General features: G+C 41.2%; 1 protein-coding gene across 3 annotated transcripts in view; it reads right to left on the reverse strand.

Annotated features, from left to right (window-relative positions):
* LOC137297787 (uncharacterized) overlaps positions 1–22363 on the reverse strand; it is a 41910-nt gene that overhangs the window by 955 nt on the left and 18592 nt on the right. Inside the window, exons 1-12 of one of the 3 annotated variants that reach the window (XM_067829736.1) lie at positions 10216–10442; positions 8559–8754; positions 7037–7182; positions 6654–6819; positions 5087–5226; positions 3790–3970; positions 3481–3635; positions 2906–3029; positions 2250–2374; positions 1697–1883; positions 843–991; positions 493–610 (exon numbers count right to left, since the gene is read on the reverse strand). In XM_067829736.1, coding sequence (XP_067685837.1) covers positions 493–610; positions 843–991; positions 1697–1883; positions 2250–2374; positions 2906–3029; positions 3481–3635; positions 3790–3970; positions 5087–5226; positions 6654–6819; positions 7037–7182; positions 8559–8754; positions 10216–10249 — 1721 coding nt within the window. In that variant the 5' untranslated portion in view covers positions 10250–10442. Of the gene's footprint in view, positions 1–492; positions 611–842; positions 992–1696; positions 1884–2249; positions 2375–2905; positions 3030–3480; positions 3636–3789; positions 3971–5086; positions 5227–6653; positions 6820–7036; positions 7183–8558; positions 8755–10215; positions 10443–11514; positions 11601–22363 lie in introns of those variants that run through there. The other 2 variants (XM_067829734.1, XM_067829735.1) reach the window with 2 other exon arrangements.

The following is a 22363-nucleotide window of genomic DNA, read 5'->3' on the forward strand; positions in this document are numbered from 1 at the left end:
GTAGGTTGCAAAGCTTTATGTTTAGACAGTATTGGGAGTTTGTCCAACTTTTTTTGGCAACAATCGTGAGTAAATCCTGACTTTTTTCATAATTGTAGTTGCGTCCCTGCATTGCGCTTAAAAGCCAACATCATGTGACAATCATGAATGGATCTCTGAAATCCGGGGATAGCATCAGACGATCGCGTCAAGGCAAAACATGTCGTGCAGTTGAAGCCATTGTCAGAGAGTGCCATCCAATGGCATTTTATAAAATGAAGGTTACGAGCCAACATTATCTGTTCTTTGTACGTTTGCTCTACCTGTCGACAAATGTACGAATAAACTAACACTCGAAAGAAACAACATATACTGAACAGCAAAAAAACCCCGCAAGTTTCGATAAAATGAAATCTCAAAAGTAAGCATTCATGATTATGTCCCCCATTGAAACACTTGACAAAAAACAGAGTCGCGTTCCTTTTGCTGTTACGAATGCATAGAAATGCTCACCTACAAAACATGGCCTGCATGTTGCGTTGGTAAACCAGGTTAAATTCATTTGCCATTTTTTGCCATGCACACTGGAACACTTTGGGGGAATTTGTTGCAACACATGCGGCGTCGTAATCTGTAAATATTCAAATAACTTTCAAAGAATTTAATGCCCGTTGTCCATTGTAATTCCTCAGTTCTTATTGGCTGCGATAGAACCGACTTATTGCATCAGATGAGGAAGGCACAGAGACGTAGTTGTGTGTCGTCGTGCACCGACAACGTTGCTTATGATATGGCATAACGACTCATAATGTAGATAAATATCTGTTTAAAATGTAGTTTAGATAACGTGTCAAACGGCCCACCTGCGATGTGAGCACATTTGTACTGGAGGGCCGCTTCCACATCTGTAGTCCCAGGGATGTGGTAAATGAGATTGTACCAGTTGTGATACAAACAGGTTCTGCTGATGTCTCTCACGCACTGGGATGCCGCCTTTAGGGATGCTATATTGCTGGAACATGTACTCGGATACAGCTCGAAGCATGGTCATACACTGGTCAATAACTGTTCCTAGTTTCTAGTCAGACCAAGACTAGAAAAAGTTATCTAGACTAGACTAGAAAAAAGGATATCGAGAAAGGGCGAATCAGAGAAGATGTACAACTGGAAACAATGAGTGAGTTTAAATTTACGCCATAATATTCCAGTTATATGGCGGCGGTCTGCAAATAATCGAGTTTGGAAAAGATAATCCAGTGATCAACAGCATCAGCATCTATTTTCACATTTGGGATACGATGACATGTGTCAACCAAGTCAGCGAGCCCCACCCGTTAGTTGCCTCAATAAGCATGGGTTACGAAGTCAAAGAGACAGAGAGACATACTGCGTGCGTATCGAGTGCGTAAATGGAGTCCTCTAACGTCCCCATTTTGATGTGACCATATGGAAATATTTGTGGTTGGTGCCCAGTCTGCTGCTTTTTGTTTTTTAAAGGTTTGTTTGTTTTCATAACGCTCCACAGCTAATTGACGGCGATAGATACTTGAGTCTAGAGCAAACAAGACACCGATGGTTGATCGTAGATTGATGCTCATTTTCTTAATTACTGGATTGTCTGACCCTAACTAGATTATTTACACACCACCGTCATGTAGCAGGAATATTGCTGCTAAACAATCCAAATCGCGTCAAACCAAAATCACTTTTTCCTTACCTGCAGGAATCCGGCGTTGCCTGGAGAACGACCAATCCCGGGATGGTGTAGGTCATCTCCATCTCCGAGATGAAGGTTGGTAGGGTTACGCTGTAGTTTCCTTGAAGAAAGCACTGTCTGTACTGGGTATGGAGGTCCGCTGAGTGGAAACAAACTCGCGAGTCGGTCACTGCACCTGGCTGGCCATCTGTGCATGAAACACGCACATCTCACATACACGGTAAACTACAATACCTGGATCATGAGGTCTGTAAAGCATCTACTGTAAAACACGATGCGAACACCTCTTGAGCGGTGGGGTAGCCCAGTGGTTAAAGTGTTAGCTCGGTCACGCTGAAGGCGAAGATTCCATTCCCCACGTGCGTGACGCGAGTTTCTGGTGTCCCACACCCGATTATAACCTTCTAGCGCCTAACAGGTACCTTGGGTTATCCGGGTCAATAATGTGTTAGCGGCAAAAACATGCTTTTCGAGCGTGTATAGTGCGCATTATAAATATGCACTATTCTTATCTCATTTCCCCCACATGCGTCGATATGGCACATACACGTACCATCTGTGGCACACTGACTTGGTTTCATGGCTCTGTAGGCGACTTTATACGCCTCAACAGTATGCATCTTCGGAGTGCATACCTGGAGGTACTTCTCCCCACAATCCAAGGCGAAACCATACATCCTGAAGAATACCATACAAGGCAAGGTCTTATCTGTTTAATACACATTAGCAGTAGAGTTAGGAATAAAGTGAAAGAGCGTTTAGAGTCAGGTGCAAGAGGGTTTAGATTCGGGTGGAAGAGGGTTGTGGATCTGGTAGAAGAGGGTTTAGAGTCAGGTGCAAGAGGGTTTAGATTCGGGTGGAAGAGGGTTGTGGATCTGGTAGAAGAGGGTTTAGAGTTAGGTGTAAGAGGGTTTAGATTCGGGGGGGGGGGGGGGCGAGGGGAGAGTTGTGGATCCGGTAGAAGAGGGTTTAGAGTCAGGTGGGAAAGGGTTTAGAGTCAGGTGGAGGGTGGTTTAGATCCGGGTGGAAGAGGGTTGTGGATCGAGTGGAAGAGGGTTTAGAGTTGGGAGCAGAGGATTACGGGTTGGGCGAAGAGTGCTGGATGGAAGGGGTTGAAGCGTCGTGGATGATCACTAGTTGTGTATAGTAGAAAGGGAATGGTCTAAGGTTTGGGTTAACTTGGGGCCCAGTAGAGCCCCAGTAGATTACCTGCACATAATTGCCTTCGCCATGCCGTGTGACGAGTCCACTTTCGAAAGGTGAGCGTACTCCATAACGTTACATTGTGGCAAATCGTCCTTTACAGAATTCACACAGCTTGCGTTGTAGGAACCTACGTTGTAAACATACATTCACATTCTGTGTATATCATGCAATGCCATATTTCACACGTAAACATGACAAGCACTATGTATGTCTTAATGTCATACATGCTTCACAAGTAAACCTGGTGGGCACTGTATGCGTCTTTTTAACGTCATACATTCGTTACACGTAAACATGACGGCACTGTGTACGTTTTAACGTTATTCCCAATAGAGTAGGTCGATGCTTGTGCTGTTGATTACCGGGGTCTCTGGTCCAGACTCGATTATTTACAGACTGTCGCCATATAGCTGGACTATTGCCTTGCGTGGTATAAGACTAAACTCATTCACTGACACACCAATGGTTCTATGGGTGGAGAACCTTTGGACCATATTGGACCACTTGGCGCTCTCGAAATGGAAAAAGAGAAAAACGCGTCAAGGGGCGCCATATCTAGAGTCAGAGAAATATTTTACCAGCAACGTAAGCAGAGCAAATGGCCTCCATGCCTTCGACGACATCGTTGCCAGTGTGGAGGTAGTCAACAAGGTGAGGAAGCGAGTTATTTACGAGACACTTGTACGAGACTCCAGAGACGCACCGTGCGGCCTGGTTGTATGGCGTTGGGTTACTGAAATTAGATTTAATGCATATTGCTAGAATATTTTAGAAACTGTAAAACTTCACTCACTCACTCACTCACTCAAGCACACACTCACTCAAGCACGCACGCACGCACACACACACATTCACTCACGCTCTTAAACTGTAGTGCGTGGAGTTACCTGCACATATTCGGGATATCCTGGGTAAAGAAAACATCAGCATTGTTGCTGACAAAATCTGGTGCGCCCACCACTTTAGGGAAAGTCAACCCCGTGATGTTGTAATAATGAGCACACTCATCAAAAGCAGCCTTTATGCTGGTCGTGTCTTCGCAGTCGACATTGCTGACATGAAAAGGATCTGTAAAACACGATTCATTCAAACACAATTCCAATTTCGAAAAGCTCAGAGTGCTCACATGTGAATTAGTCGAATTCACACCATGAAATGTCTCATAATCGCGAAAAGGGGTGTTTGTCACCCATATTTCTTCATATCTGACAATAAAAGTCGACTGATACTTTACGTTTTATAGAAGTATGTTTTCATTACTAAAATAACACACCCGTGAAGGTCCCGGGGTAGAATAGACCTTCAGCAACCCATGCTTGCCATAAAAGGCGACTATGCTTGTCGTAAGAGACAACTAACGGGATCGGGTGGTCAGGCTCGCTGACTTGGTCAACACATATCATCGGTTCCCAATTGCGCAGATCGATGCTCATGTATGTTGATCACTGGATTGTCTCGTCCAGACTCGATAATTTACAGGCCGCCGCCAAAAAACTGGAATATTGCTGAGTGTGGCGTAAACCTAAACTCACTCACTCACTAAAATGACATAAGGAGTGAGTGAGTTTTACTTTTACGCCGCAAACAGCAATATTCCAGATCTATGTCGGTGGTCCGTATATAATCGAGTCTGGATAAGACAATTCAGAGATTCGGTCTACACAACTCGGATGCAATGACATGTGTCAACCAAGTCAGCGAGTCTGACCACCTGATCTCGTTAGTCGCCTCTTACGACAAACATAGTCGCCTTTTGTGGCAAGCATGGGTTCCTGAAGACCTATATTATAAGGTGGACTTTCACGGGTAAATGACATATGGAAGCAGGAAGAATAAAAATGGTTTTGGAAAAAAACATTATTCATATAGTGAACACATTCTGGCATCCTAGTAATTTGAAAAAGCAAAAAAAAAATATCGCGCTGTTATTTCTGAATTACAAGGAATGCATGTGTAGTTATGTTGTCGGAATCTGGAAAACGCCTTCATGAGAAAATGAAACACAGCAATGCAGATTTAACTATACGTCATCGCGGGTCAACAAACATGGAGCCTACAATGTATATGGAACCTGATACTATCATGAAAACCACTATGCATTTACCATTGAGCCGATACGGTGCCAAACATGGTAATGGATTAATGGGCATGGCAACGATTTGAGAGCAATGATATCAACGTTACCGTAAACCCGCACTGCCGTATATGCTGTAGCATGTTTTGTCTTCGTTGACGACCCCGTGCAGAAGTAGGTGCCTTCGTCACTCGCCTGGACGTTACTGATGACGAGAATCGATGATGTCCCCATGTCGATAACGTGGACCCTTAAAGACGTGACATGAGATTTGACTTCAAAAACAGTGTGACTGCGAAAGGAACTAACGAACAATCAGGATACGTCAGTGTAATGTTCTTTAATGCTGTTCCAGTAATGCTGTTATATTATCAATGACTGTTAAACTTATGCCCAAGTCTAAACTAACAATACTGACCTAGAGGTACAGTCAACATCCGTACTTGCAAGGCATGTACTATAAGATACAATGCTGTTTCGAAACATTTATGGAGTCAGAGACGATAATCTAATTAAGACTTTGATGCACGTTAACTAATGTACTTAAGTATATGGGCGATATTTCTGATGATGCATTAGATAGATAGAGACTGTATCAGTTTACTGGTATCTTGCAAATACACCATGCAACAGGATCCGACTTTCATTTAAGTTAAACATCATCATTACTCACTGAACAGGAGATATTGTCATATAAATTACGATATGTTTTGGCTGTCTAAGTGAATGCAAAAAAAAGAAAAAAGAAATTAACGTGGTGTTGATATGCCATTTTTATACCAAACAAATATTACAAGTTAATTTTACGTGTCTACAGATTTCAGAGAATGCTTTTACATGGTGATTTACTCTAAGTTTACACTAAGTGAGTGAGTGAGTTTAGTTTTACGCCGCACTCAGCAATATTCCAGCTATATGGCGGCGGTCTGTAAATAATCGAGTCTGGACCAGACAATCCAGTGATCAGCAACATGGGCATCGATCTGTGCAATTGGGAACCGATGATATGTGCCAACCAAGTCAGCGAGCCTGACCACCCGATCCCGTTAGTCACCTCTTACGACAAGCTGAGTCGCCTTTTATGGCAAGCATGGGTTGCTGAAGGCCTATTCTACCCCGGGACCTTCACGGGTCTGTGATAATAACCTGTTGACACTTATCAAATCTTCGGGATAGGGCTAGTGTTTGTGGTATATATGTTGTAATTCGAGAGGACAAATTGGGTTTGTTTGGTTCGTTTGTTAGTCTTTTAACGGCGAACACATCAATATCCCAGCTATATTGTTGAGGCATGTAAAAATTGAGTCTCGGCCCCGGGACCTTCACGGGGTGTTTACGCTACGTAGATATACTGATAAAAACTGACAGTTCATTTTACCGTAACATGTATATTGATAAAAAAAAGTGACAAGCAGCAACTGAATGTGTTGATAGAAGAATTTAAATGCTACGGGATACCAAACGTATTTGTCGAAAACCTGAAACGATGTTGGTGATCATCATTAAACTGCTAATATAATGAACATTTTTATCAGGCCATAATCTTGCATTATCTAAAATTGTATTTTAACTTAACAAGTCGGAGAGAGTGAAGATGTCCTCATGAAACTTCACTAGGCAGTCGGGCCAGTGACTTTGGAGATTTACTGATTACTGGCTATTTCGCGCACTGATTACCTGCCCTGTGTCCCGTTTATGTCGTTTCGATGCGGATCTCTCCACTGGTAAACTGGAACATCCGTTCCATCGCCTAGAGCCACACCTGCACAAGATAGTCTCACAGTGCCTCCTCGTTCAGTGTATATGTGCCGGCCAGTAGGAACAATCATCACAGAACCAGATTCTACAAGACCAGCAAGCACATGTGTTTTCCAAACATGTTAATATATGTATATTAGAGAGGTAGCAAACTTTAGTCCGTTTCATGTTCAACATTGAGCGGTTGGGTTTATTCATCGTTGTATAACGCCGTACTAAGCAATATTGAACCTATGTAGCGGCGGTCTGTATATGCTGAAGACCCCCCTATCTATAAGATAGCGAACTGTTTCTTTACTTACGTTTTAGATTAAAACATGCCTCCTGTTGAATCTTCTTCAGTTCATCAAGTTTCTGCGCGGAAAGTGAAGTTCCTCTTCCTGTGCCATGACACTGCTCCCCTAGAGTGACCACACACTCAACTGCCTTTGTCCATGCGTCAATGTCCCTGTCGAGTATGGAAATAAACTGTTATATACTCTTCAAAAAAAGTAGGGGAACTGTACTTTTAATGTGCGATTGTCGAAATTGGGAGATATATGGGACTGAATCAATATTGATACAATAAAATTGGATGTTTTGAGAATGCATCACCACATGGATTTCATTCAAAGCAAAGCTATTCGTTCAGTTATCCTCCTAGTTGTGTGACTGGCGTATGGCTGAAAATTTCAGGTTTACAATTTTCAGTCAGTAGTGTGTGATTTCACCCTGAAAACCCGGATCATGCACAGATGCAAGATAATTATCGGAAAAATGGTCTACAGTGGACCTGCCTAAAAACGTCAAGATTCATAATGACACCCCGTGCACGTGTAGGAGGCTCCCACGTTGTGCACGTGCTTCCCATGCAGTGTTTGCGTGTGGTGATAACGTGAAACGATGCAACATATACAAATGTAACATTCCTCAGTGGGTTTTCCTTCTACTGGACCTCAAAGTTCAGGTTCCCATACCTGAAGAGCCTGAAGTTTTGTAGGTTATACTCCAAGGCATGGGATTTTTGTAATTGCAACGGACTTGAAACATTCAAGTAAACTATGTTGATAATACATTTTCCCTATGCATGAGTAGTTTGTCTACGCATGTTCAATGCTATTGTGAAAGTTGTATTGAGTATGTGTGAATTATGTTTTCAATGGGTGCAAAATCGGTGATGTCCAGTACAGTTGTACAACTCTGAGGACGTCCCTTTCAAGTGACCAGTCGTGGTTAAAATACTGTTTATTTTAGGTGCATTGTCCTTAAACGGATGATCAGTTCCTGGGTATGTTCGAGGATCTGCCATGTTGTACTCTGATGTTGCTGCTGTCGTTCCCTGCTGCTAGGTTACAAGTTTGTGAGTGAGGTGAGTTTTACGCTGCTTTCAACAATATTCCTGCAATATAAACACATTAAATCGGCTTCACAGATTGCATAAGGAATCGAACCCAGATCTCCTTCGTGACGAGCAAATACTTTAACCACTAACCTCACCGCTTTGGCTATACGCAACACTCATCAATATTACAGCTATATTGCGGAAGTTGGTAAGTAAGTCGAGTTTGGACCAGACTATCCAGTGATCAACACCATGAACATAGATCCCAGACGCAACTGGGATAAGATGGCATGTGACAATCCAGTCAACGAACCTAGCTACTCGATCTCGTTAGTCACCTCTTACGACAAGCAAGTGCTACAGAAGATTAATTGTAACCCGTATCTTCACCAATGCCCTAGGTATGACAAACATGACCAAACAAGACTTGTTTGGATCCAAGCGTGTTCCACTGGCAGGTTAACTGGTAGGTGACGTGATACGACCATAAAATATAAACCAACCTGCACATTGTAGCTGGATCCGCACGTGTCAGCACCGTCGTCAGTGTTTCCACAACGTTGTCAGCCGTTACACTGACGCTTGTTGGGACTTTAAACGTTATGTTGTTTTCTGTCAGACATTTTGTATTTTGAGATACAAACTGAGCCGGATCAGCACACGAGTCAGCTAAGGTGGGTACCAGCATACAGCTGAAAACTGAGTGAGTGAGTGAGTAAGTACAATTGATTTACAGCTATACCACGTGTTTGCTTGACTGTAGGGGAAAGCAGCCATTTAACGTTTACCATTTTGAATGAAAAAGCTTAGATCCTAGCAAGGTGGAATTCGAAACTACTATATCAGGTTCCGTACAAAAGTGTGTTCTGTTTGATGGATTCGTCGTACAATATTACCTCCCGTGTAGCAAACTGTAGGGGTTTCATCGACGACGCCCCATCTACGATATATTCATTATAGATACGATCAATAACAATCATAATAACCCATAGGGTTCCGATACCACAGATGTCCAATGTCGAATTCCTTATTTTAACCTCTCGGTCCAAGATTATCAGATTAATTGACTCGGGCCTTTGTCTTTGTCTGTGGAAGCTATTTTGGTTTTGTAAAGAACTGTGAACCCTGGTGATGTGAGGCGTACCTACACTAACCCCCGCCTTGTAAATAATTATTTCATTATACGAGGCAGACAAAATGCATTGTGGAATAATATTTTACGACGCAGGCATAACTGAACTCACAATACAGTATTCTAGTCAGGAAAATTATGTGGAAACTTTTGCAGTAATGCGTATGTTTACTGTTTTGTGAACATTGCATCGTGACGTCAATACATCGCTGCGTAGATCAGTCGCGTTTCGACACAGCCGTTTTTACAAACGTCGTTGGGAACGTTATACTCGAAACTTCATACTGAAATGTGGACTGGTTTGGGGTAACTGGGTAATGATGTGGACTGCCATCTCCAAGTGGAAGTGGAACAATTTAGTATATTTTTTTTCTATGAATGTATCAAGGCATAAAGATCATTTTTTGCAGAAGATATAATATACAGGGCGTCATTAATGGAGGATCAAATGATATATATAACACATATATGACAAGACGATTTGCTCCTTTTTATCAAATTCATAGAAAAGCTTTTGAAATCGCATTCTATTCGTCTCTAATAGCTCTACGTAGTCATGAGATCCAGTAGTGCTGGGTGATGTGTGTACACACGTCGACCGAGTTCATACCATGCATGTTTAATTGGGTGGAGACCTGGCTAGCATCCTGACCTCTCCATCCGCTCTACACCCCGCAGTCTAAAGAGTTCCGTGACAAACACAGGCCCTATGAAGCCTGGCGTTCTCTTGCAGTAAAGAAGGGCGACCATACCTCCACGCATAGCTTGGAGGAATAGTACTGGTATAGGAACATAACTCCACGCATAGCTTGGAGGAATAGTATAGGAACTAGAATCTCGTCCCAGTAATGCTTCCGGAGGGATTACCGTCGACTACATGCAGTGGAGTACGTCCAGTTGGAGTTATACCTGTCCACACCATGCCCAAGCTCCCGACAAATTGGATATGCGCTGCCATATGTGCATCTGCGATTCTCCATTGCGACAGTTATGAGAATCTGCTTTCATCTGTGAAGTGCATACCATACCAGTGACGATGTCTGCAATGGTCATGATGGTCATCTCAAACACGCCTGCCTGTGACGTGGTGTTATTGTGGGTGAACTGGAGGTCGCCTACAGAGTTCGGCTACCCTTAAACGTCTACGAACGGTGCTCCTGGATATCCATACATTGTTAACACTGAAGTGTTCTGCCTGATGACCTGCTACATTACAGAATCCGTTAGATAACGCACTGACTCGGACTGTTGTGACTCCGGGGCAACTTGGTCGACGTGCAAAATCCACGGCCCCATTGACCTGAAATCTCTGCCACAGTCTACCTATAGCACTCTGACTCGTATTAAACCTGCTGCTAACTTTGTCCAAATTCCAAAAGGCCTAAAGTCTGACCCCTTTCAGCAAGCGTAAACAGTGTCATTTTAAGCTGCGATTTCTAACAGGTAACTGAACAGTGAGCGTCAGTGAAAAAGATAAATGAATCCGTATTGTCCTCTACTTTCCGTAGACAGAGCGATTTGCACGTGCAAGTCATTGACATTAAGTGGCACATTGATAATTTGAATTAGAAAATGTCATTTGTAACAAAATATATCGGACGTTGAAGAACGTAATAACGGCATTTCAACTTCTAATGTGTTTTCCATACTGTTAAGAAAGTTTCTAAAACACGCAGTTGTATATTTTACATAAAAATCGAAGATTTAAAACTTTTAAGAAATAGTGTTTCCAATAGCTTGGCCCTTCAATAATGACGCTGAGTATACATAAAAATAATAATTTAATCTGCATTTCTTGCGAAAAATCCATGACACATGAGTACTATTTATAAAACGGAAAGGGTCTGTGTCATGTCTCTGTGGTGTCAACCAAACACACACATCTGTTCAAATACAGGTCTTCAAATACTGGTCTTATCCAATCTCCGTAGACGCACAAGTGTCAAGTGTTATCACAGACTGGGACATACTCCACTCGGTGACCCTAGCCCTGAAACTACCTATGTTCACTGCAGTCGTAAAATTATGAGATCTCTTATGAGAGGGGCAAACTAAATTCAAGACGCATGATCGGAAGGAAGCATAAGGTTAGGGTTAAGGTTAGACTTCTATATACACCAACCAGAAGTAGCTAAAACAATGGTACCGGTATAGGTATAGCGATTTAATAAAGTGCTCCAATTACAAAATATTAGAGTATCATGAAAAACAAGTGAGTACCTACAAAATCAGTCTCATTAAATATATGTGTGGCTGCCCAGCTAATCCACAAAAAAGTCCAGCAACAAACAAATGTCATGGATTTTTGTCCACTTTTTATAACTTACCCAGACATTCCAGGAACATGTTGACCATTATGACAGAGACAGATAGAATGTATATAAGCCAGGTGACCTTGCGTTATCACCACCTTATCTGGTTCTCTGTCTACAGACACAGTCAAACACGAACAGAAAGGATTGTCTGATATGAGTGAGTGAGAGAGTTTCACTTTTAGCAATATTCAAGCAATTTCAGGGTCACCTGAAATAGACTTCATACATTGTACCCATTCCGATATAAACTCAAAGTGGTCAACATCAGGTGAGGTTACATGGCGTATTGCCAGTGTATTCTGGTACATGCCTCTACCACTCGAAATAAGACGCTTCTGGTTAACCATCAGCCAAAGTCTGCTTCCAAAGTGTCCATGCCTTATTCACGTAATGGGCTAGGGCATTGGATGACAGCAAGAAACGATTGAGTTTCGTTTAGAACAGCGTTTTGCTATTCTCCGGCAATGTTATTTGGGTATTTTATTTTATTATTTAAAAAAAAAAGAATATTTATAACTCGCCTTTCCAGGCTTCAGATCCTGTTCAAAGCGCACACATGGTGCTCAAAGCGTACGATCTTCTTATTATAACCCCGGATAACCTTAGGTGCCTGTGTACCGCCAGAAGGTTAATTGTTGCATGACCTATCCCACCGAGTACCCATTTTCTGTTGGGCATAGTGTTGAGTGATGGAACTTGATTGGATTGTATATGGTTGATTGACACTGTTGTTGCCAAATATGGAACCGTGTCTGAGAATTTCACCTCAAGATGAATATGAGAAAATCCATTGTCAAACAGTGCTTTTGTTTTTTGTTCTTTTGCTTTTTGTTTGGTTTGGATATTTTGTTTCCTGTTGTTGTATTTGTTTCTTGTGTTATTAGGTTAGGTTTGTTTTGTTTTGTTTATTCTTTTGCTGTTGTTTTCTTTTTGGTGTTGCTTTACTTCTTGCTTTTTTTGGTTTTTATGTTTGTTCGCTTATTTGTTTGGGTGTTTTTTTTTGTGTGTTTGTGTAGGGTCATCAACAATTTTATTTTATTCCAAGGACGATCATTGGATACGATAAATTCAAGATGGGAAAAATAGATGATTCATTGGTGTTCCAGTTGCAGCAACATAGTAAGAATAATAAGAAGACTAATGGCATGACGGGAAGAAATATCTCTTCGGGCATTGTCATTTGACAGTATACTTTAGTGGTAAAGTAATGTTCCAGTTGCTTGACATAAGTCCGTAAATATTCAAGATTGAAACATCGAGTGATTGACACCATGAGGATTGAGTAGACAAGGTAGATACGACTTGCATCAACTGGGAAACGAACCCGAACCCCTCACGTCAACCATGGTTTAATGAATACAACATTCTACGCTGCACGCTGGAAAAGGTCATGGTCTTGATGTGTTCGAAAAAACCGTAAATAGTGAGTAAAAGAGTTTTGTTTTAAGCCGTGTTGTATGTTTGTTGGTTGGTTTTGTTTTATTCAATATTCCAGCAATATTACAACGTGGGACACCAAAAATGGGCTTCATATTTGGGTAATAGAGCCCGGGTGTTAGGCAAGGGCAGCTGAAGACTACTTCTAACCCGACTTTTCTCGGGTTTATAGCCGAGAATATGACATAGAACATGTGTAGTTACAATCACTGTCAGTGACGAACGCTACGTGATCTGATGTCATATCGTGTTTCATATTTCAGTTGGCCTATCCAAGATAAAACAGGGCGGTAACGATCCATTAAGGCCAAACTTTGACGCCCCATCCTCACTGGATGCGATGAAATTACTCATGTCCCAGTGCTGGGCTGAAAATCCAAAGGAGCGACCCCAACTAGCGACAGTAAAAAAGGACCTCAAAGATAAGGCTGCGTCAGTATGGAAACTGTCCCTGTTTTCGTTTATAAAAGTGTAAGTATTCTCGTCCATGTCCTAAGAGTCGTTAACACAATGAAGAATCCAACCCGCGCATGAAAATGTATGAGCGGTGATCACATATCATTAAAACTGCTCATTTCGATCTTTAATTACCTTAAATCGACCTCTTTGACAACAGTGCACAATGCTCACCCGCAAACGAACTTTCAACCAATCAAAGCGGCGCGTCTCCGTGATGTAATAGTGGGTACAGAATTCATCTGCAAATGATTATATATCACTCGTTTTTGTGGATATTGATGGATACATTCCTACAACAAGGTAATAGCCTGACGTTGCTCCTATAACTTTAATTTGTTTTAATTTTAATATTTGCATTTTGTTTTAATTAAGTTGTCGTAGCTTTCAACAGAACCATTGTTTTCGTCGTGAAGTGTAATGATACAGACGACATACACTAGGGCGTGAGTGCGAATTATGATTCATATATGCAAACTCTAAAATGTCTAGATATTACATTCCTGTTATACATTCTCAGATCGCTTCTTTTTGTTAAGTTTCAGAATGCATACAAGTATGATTATAAAGTAATCAGGATTATGAGACCAAATATAAAGACGTATATTGACAAGTGTCTACATACTGGTGAGTGAACGTTACAAACCAAGTAAATTTAGCCAGTGAAGAAATTTATCGTGCAGTATTTTCACTTCGACCCCGACCTCGCTTAGGTAATTTTACAGGTTGTGTCATGCAAAGTCATTTTGGTCATGATTCAAATACATATTTAACTACTAGTAGAAAGTAGTTTTGACTTTCTAACTTGATGAAACAAACCATACTCTCATTAATGCAAGTGAACATTAGTTCGCGACTTCACGACTTTCAAAAATGGTGGCACCCTGTCTGAGGAGGAGTGCTCTTTAAGTTTGTTTTCCAAAATCAAACTTACTTTGTACTGGTAGTAGAATATGTATTCTATTGATGGACAATAGGATTTTGCACGACATTGCTTGTAACATAACAATTTCACTCTTAGAAGCGAGGTGGAGGTCAATGTAATATTACTTGCAATATTAATGTCACTTCGACCGCTACCTTGCTTCCGTGGAAGAAGTCGTTATGTTACAAGTTGTCATGCAAAATCCTTTTGGCCATGATTCAAATACACATTTCACTACTAGTGAAACGTAGTTTCGATTTTATAACTTGATGAAAACAAACCATAATCTCAATAATTCTAACAGAGTTTAGCCCGTGCTACACGATTTTCAAATATGGCTTCGCCCAGTCTGAGGAGTTTGTTTTTGCCAACTTAAAAAATCAAACTTACTTAACATAACAATTTCACTCTTGGAAGCGAGGCGGGGGTCGATATAATATTACTTGCAATATTAATGTCACTTCGACCCCCACCTTGCTCCTGTGGAAGAAGTAGGTTATGTTACAAATTGTGCCATGCACAATTCCTTTGGTCAGCAATGTGTAGTAAGCAGTCTTGATTTTATAAACTCGATGAAACTTGAACTCCATTTTCTATCCTGGAAGCGTGGTAGGGGGCGAATCATCCAATTTAGTATATACTACAGGCCTCCACAACGCTCGCCTCGCACACACAAACAACCAATTTAAGCACAAACTACAGGGTCCGGTGGAAATCTGTGCATAGTGACACCATAACCCGACCCCAGGGAGCAATTGACGGCAACACAACATTTCGGCATGTCTTTCGTGACGTCGAGAAATCAGGAAAATTATGAGCTTCCTACATAGTTTCCATACAACTAACTGAAAATCGTTCCTTCTATAACGTCAGTATAGGGTCTGGCGACAGAGTCATGTAACCTGTCTGTGGTTTCCAACCTACAAATGACCAACCGCACTGTTGCGCTGAGCCTCAGTGACTTTAACACCAAATTTAAGGTTGTCAACTGTCGCAAGAGCATTGAAACCCACCGACGTTTGTTGTCATGAAGCATGGAATATGCGTGCAAAAGGAAAAGGTTGAATTTCTTCTCGTTCACAATTTATTGCATTTATTGAGTAAAACAGATTTTGGTGCGTTTTGGCGAGGTGTCCTCAAAGACAATTGATTCAAACTCGGATGTTTGCAGACAAGATTCCGATGTTGTGTTTACATCCATACCTGACACCTTGGCAATCTGTTTGGAAGCTTTCTCGCCTCGTAGCTGTGCCTTTAATTAGCAAATGACGTTTCAGACAGTTTGGTGCTTCCGGCAACTTCGTCGTCGTATGGAGCAGTATGCTAACAATCTGGAGAAGTTGGTGGATGAGAAGACTCACAGAGTACGAGAGCAGAAGAAGAGAACTGATGAACTTCTCCACCAGATCATTCCAAAGTAAGTGCAAGTAGTGTGAGTGCGTTTAGGTTTACGCCGCACGCAGCAGTATTCCAGCTATATGGCCTGTAAATAGTCGAGTCTTTACCAGACAATACAATGACTAACAACATGTGAACTGATCTGCGCAATTTGGAAGGCCTATTCTACCCCGTGGCCTTCACGGGTCCAGTGCAAGTAGACAATACACAACACGAACTCAACCTAACCAACCATCCCCTAAGATTAAAGCCGTCAACGTCATTAACGTCATTACAATCGGAACCTACACTGGTTTTTGTTTTCTTTGTTTGGGTTCTTTTTCTTGTTTTTTTTTCTTGTTTCTTCTTCTTGTTTTTTTCTTTTGCTTTTTAGAAGTCATATTAAGTTTGCTTCTACAAAATTACAATATGAACAGATATTTACATTTCTCCTACAGAATCCCAACTTTTTGCCAGAATGTATGGAAAACCATTCACTTTACGAACACATATATATTTCGTAATAATTGCACAAAAAAGTTTTAATTGAGAATTATTCGTTGTCAGCCCAAGCCTCAAGGTATTGTGCAAAGGTACTAAAGGGACCTTTCCATGGTAATACTATATTAGCTTTTTATTACTAGCATACGTTTGTGATCGCCTTCTCCGTCGTGCGGGATGTAACCAAGCCAGCATGCTTTTCACCCACCCTCCCTCCCCCATCTTTAGGGATTTCTCCCCTACGAAGCTGCTTGAAATTGCCAGGATACTGTTCAAAGGCACCGTAGAACCAAACCTATTCATTATAGAGCTTGGTTGAAACCTTTGACGAGATCACTTGCTAATACCGTCACGGTGAGAAATATAGTTGAAAGCGGCGTAAAACCATACTCACTCACTCACTTAATAGACGGATTGATCTCCCTGGCAGCACCGTACCAAAGACACCACAATCACTGCACGTGGACCATGCCATATGTCTCAATGAATGTGTGTCGAGTGGCATTCTTGAGATCGATCTCAGTCTTCAGTAGAGTTCTACTGTCCACTCTAAGACGTAGTTTTAACGCAACTGTTGGTTCTGTAATAAAGCAATTTGCGTGGTTCATTTGAATCGGTTTCTGAAGAAACACGTCCAAAGGCCGGACAAATCTGTTATTTGTGTTTCCTTGGTCAGTTGATATTATTCAAGTTCGCGCAGAATAAATTGTCAGAACATAATTGCAATTGATAATCTTTTTTGAAAAGATGTTGGAAAGGCATGGGAATTATATTGTACCAAGACAATATAGATGCAGATAACATTAATGAAATCTTTTCCCAGCCTTTTCGGCTGACCAACAATTTCAGAAACTCAAACCACATTATTAGACACTGGTCGTGTCAGTGGAAACTTGCCAATAATAGATCTGTGTGATGAGCATAGATTCAGGTCGTTTCATCATTTGAAGCTTAAATTTGATATAACATGTACACACTGAGATTTCGGATATATGTTACTCACACCTTGGAAGAAGACTATAGAGGAATATAGATACATAAACAGCAATGATCTAGCTTTGTATTTTTTCCTAAATGATTACATCACCAAGAGAAGGCTGAAGGGGCTTCTACGATAAATTGCTATCTGAAAATGTTAAACCTCACACGTGCAAAAAATGGGAAACATTACATGATTGTATTGATTCTATTGGGCGTTTGATTTTTGATGCTAGTAGAAAGAATTTAAAAGAAGTGAAACTGTTAGGTTTTCAATTTAAATTTCAGCACGGAACTGTTTATACCAAAAACAAAAGAACTTTTCATAATGAATCTGGTTGACAGCACAATGTTATTCTTGTAATGATTCTGTTGAGACCTTATGTCATGTATATTGGGATTGTGATGAAACCAAAACTTGCTGGGAGAAACTCGAATAGTGGATTACGATATGTATGAGAACATATGCTTTGACCAAACAATTGATTTCGTTTGGCTTTTAGGTAAGGACCCATTATTGAATCACACAATCTGCTAAGAGGTATATTCACACTTGCTCTTTGAAAACACAAACCATTCCAAAGGTGGACAATTACTTGAAGATGTTGAAAGACATATTTATCCCTGAAGCATTCATCTCCAGACAGAATAATAATGAAGAGCTTGTAAGCCGAACGGGTTCCTCTCATCCCTGAATTTAAGCTTGAAGAACCAAAAAAAATATCATAGCCATTGTTTTGTTGAAACAGCTGTGTGGGCAAGGGTATCCAATCCATGAACTGTAATAACTACGCTGATGTACCTCCGTGGACCAGGATCTAGTGGGGTGGGTTTCCCGTCATTTACCAGCAATTACGTTGATTTGGTTTGACACTATTTTCAGTTAGTATGATGTCTTGGGCTCATGAAAAGGCCTGTAATACTCTCAGATTGCGGTATCATTTTTTTACCATTTTGGTCGCCATCTTGAGCTGTCGTGTGTTGCCTTCTCTATCATTTGATTCGACATCCCACATGATAACAATGTGTGAAGCTCATACCTTGATGTTTTCTGACACTTGTCTCTTCTAGTGTGGCGACGTGGGCACAAGACGAGTAATTATGTATGGTCATATCGTGGTAATATAATGTTTTACAGCTTATTCTTTGAGACAGGGGATTTTAGCGATTCTCCGACTTTTCATGGAAATGTGTGGTGGTGATTTATTTATTGAAAGTTTAGATTATTCTTGTAACTAGAATCAGTTGTTTTTGTTTCATGATTACTTCTAGAGTGACAGCATGTTATATGGAATTATTGCACATTATCCAGAATTCAATATGCCAGCCATGATGGCCGACATTGTAGATTCACTACTTGTACATAGCAGAGGACTAGATTTGTACTGATATGTAAACAAACAATTCATTTGGTGTCACGTGTTTAGCGCACTATAGGATAAAACTAACTTTCAATGTTATGGTTAATAAAAGCTTCACATTCCTAAAATATTTGATGAAATAACATTATCCAAAGTATTAGAAAACTAAGCTTCACGGTCGATAACTGCGTCTAAGCTCTTGTTGTAGGTATTCAAATGGTCTGTCAGATAACTCTTAATCACTTTTGATACATTCAGAAGCTTACAAGTAACTCTCCACTTCACTTTCTTTCATATCATATGTTACATCATGTCAGAATTGAAGTCATGTACAAGCCAACGCTGTTCGGGCAACACTCACCTGCCATACAAAAAGGCATTTCTCTATGCACAATAAAGCAGTTCATCTGCATTGACAAAGATCTCTGAGCTTTCGCATTTACTCGACATCAGTTCAACCAATCCACGAGTAGCAGTATCTCTCGACATCAGAACACCAGAAAAGGGATAAGCTGACTATGACAAATGCTCCAACCATGGTCAACTGGTGAACGAATATGATTATGCAGATACTTTTTCCAAACATGAACGTGGTAGTTTACTTGCTCAATGTGATATTCTAGACTGTTGTATGTTGGTGGGAGCTTTTCATTTAATATCTGGTCTCATCTACAGACATCACTGGATTGTTTGGTACATACATTGAACTAAACGTCAGTGCGATGTGATCTGGTAATGTTGATAGGCTTTTGTATTGTAAGTTCTAGTTTGCAGATGTTATAATACGCCAGTGTACTGATGTATTGTTTTAATGTTGGACTTGTTTCTTGATGTGTTTCCTGGTTCGCAGTGTTTAGCAGCGTGTGGCAATGTATGGCAAAAACAAGCACCCATACACGGCGGGCACATACGATTTCCATGAACAAAAACAGTTCTCGACTTCACAACTTTCAAAACAACAAAACAAACAACAATTGGACAGGCTGTGCGCATTACGTGTTTTAATGTCATCATTCCCAACATGGAACAGTACAAAATCCTCGAACATAAACGCCAACATTGTTGCCGCAGAAAGTGTCTAAACTGACCTTGTTCAAATTTGAGATTTGAACAAGGTCAAAGGTAACAGAAGCCCGACACGTAAAACCAGAGACAAAAAACTTTTTTGAGAAAAAAAACTCTGGAACCGTGTTCCCTCAACGTATGCAACGCTACCTATTCTACTGGAGGGTTTACAGTAGTAGACACGCATAGTACATTGTCACAAAATCACTGTGGCCCTTCCGAAGAATCCTTGATCCACATCTATCCATGGAATGTCTTCTTGGCAGTCGTCCTGCCTCTGGGGGACTTCAGGGTCCATTTCCGCCCCCAGGACGATGGCATCCACGCTCCTGAAAATAAACATATTGTATATCATTGGTACTGTGTGTACTGGGCGATGGTTCTACTAATAAAGGTAAATAGTAATCTACATCATTTATGCTTCCCACACATATTAAGACTGCTTGAGTGTTGTTTTATGCGTATGTGTTGTTAAATATATGGGTCACATATCATTCCCATTAGGAAATCGAATTAGGGTTGTTTGGAGCGTCATGAGCGAACGCTTCAGCCATTCGGTTATTTGACGATCCCCATAGATTTAAATGCAAAACAAATATGTCGGGACGTGAAAACAAAATTTAATCTAAATATTAAACTCAAATATTGAAATACTTTACCAGCAGGTGCCCGAGCAGTCGGCCAGTACACTGACTTTCAAAGTGACCATCCGGGACTTGCTTTGTCTCGAGCTACCTACTGTAGGACGGAATGGTGGGTTAACACTAAGTTATGCCATCTATAGATAGCATCGTACAGGACATGCACGAAGGGGGCCCTATCTACACTAACACCTAAAACTACCAGTCAAGTGCAGCCAGCATTGGGCCTACTGGGGATGCTGGAAAGACTGGGGCCACAGAGTGTGCCAACCCTAAACTAGCTGGGTTGCTGTAACAACCATCCTGACTGTACAATCAGGCCCTAGCACCGAACCTACTCCATGTCCATCGGCGGGGGGCTACGCGGAGAGCGGATGTACTATGGAGCCACCATGAGACAAAGCTCATCCCATCGGTCCCTTGGAAAGCCAGTGTACTAAGAGTCCAGGTGGAAGGGTTTAGAGGGACACAGCACCAAAATCCAGAATGTGCCAGGGTTCCTGCGTCTGAAAGAAATGAATCATGCATAAGCATCAGGAATCACAATGTAGATTGGTTTAACAACAGCGAGTAAGTGTGGTTTTATGCCACTTTGGCAATATTCCAACGACGGGCCTCAGAAGTGGACTTGAGATACAGTATTGAAGTGGGGACTCGAACACTGGCACTGTACATGGCGTGCCAACATTTGAACAACTAGGCTACACTACCACTCCGTTTACATGCGGAAACCAGTATTAACCTTTCACATCTACACCTAAATGGTTGTGACTATGCTTATCGTAAGAGGCGACAAACGTGATCGTGTGGTCAGGCTCGTACATGTCATAGATTCCCAAATGCACAGATCGACGCTCATCTTTTTGATCACTGGATTGTCTGGTCCAGAGTCGATTGTTTACAGGCCGTCACCACATAGCTGGAATATTGTTAAGTGTGTAAAAGTAAACTCACTCACTCTTAAATAGCTGTATACTATGAGAGATTGAGTGTGCACTGTATATTAAACCAACATTCATGAAGACGCATATTTTCTTCCAAATAGAGTTGGAAACACCTGCCTGTCTGGTCCTCTGTCGCCCTTCCAAAGAATCCGTGGTCCATTTCTGTCCATGGAAAGTCTTCTTGGCAGTCGTCCTGCCTCTGGGGGACTTCAGGGTCCAATCCTGCCCCCAGGACGATGGTATCCACGTCCCTAATAGTAAAGATAAGGAATAGGTAAAAATTTCATATCACTGATATTTACTACATAGATAATCACTATCAAAACTATATGCTCTTCGTGAGAAAAACGCTGTAACCTGAAACACAAGTTGTAACTTGCTGATGACGTCATTGTTTTCTTCCAAATAGAGTTGGAAACACCTGCCTGTCTGGTCCTCTGTCGATCTTCCGAAGAATCCGTGGTCCACTTCTGTCCATGGAAAGTCTTCTTGGCAGTCGTCCTGCCTCTGGGGGACTTCAGGGTCCAATTCTGCCCCCAGGACGATGGGATCCGTGCTCCTGATAATAAAGTGAATATCGTTCACATCATTGGTACTTACTCTGTGTATAAATGCAAGTTATATGTCTATACGTGAAAAGGTCTACAACATGAATCTGAAGTTGTAACTTTGCAGTAGACGTCATGGTAAACAAGGATGCATTGCATTTTATGTTTTTTTAAAAAGATAGTTTGAAAGAAACAGTTGCTTGCCTAAGCGACGGTTCTACTTAAAAAGGCAAAAACACTTCACATAATTTATGCTTCCCACACAGATTATGACTGCGTGAGTGTACTCACTCACAGCGAGAAACAACACATATATACTTCACACATTCCCATATAGGAAATCGAATTAGGGTTGTTTGGAGCGTCATGAGCGAACGCCTTAACCATTTGGTTATTCAGCGATCCCCATAGATTTAAATGCAAAACAAATATGTCGGGACGTGAAAATAAAATTTAATCTTAATTTTAAAACTGAAATATTGAAATACTTTACCAGCAGTCGGCCAGTACACTGACTTTCAAAGTGACCATCCGGGACTTGCTTTGTCTCGAGCTACCTACTGTAGGACGGAATGGTGGGTTAACACTAAGTTATGCCATCTATAGATAGCATCGTACAGGACATGCA

Source organism: Haliotis asinina, chromosome 10, assembly GCF_037392515.1.
Source record: "Haliotis asinina isolate JCU_RB_2024 chromosome 10, JCU_Hal_asi_v2, whole genome shotgun sequence".
Taxonomy (NCBI): Eukaryota; Metazoa; Mollusca; class Gastropoda; order Lepetellida; family Haliotidae; genus Haliotis; species Haliotis asinina.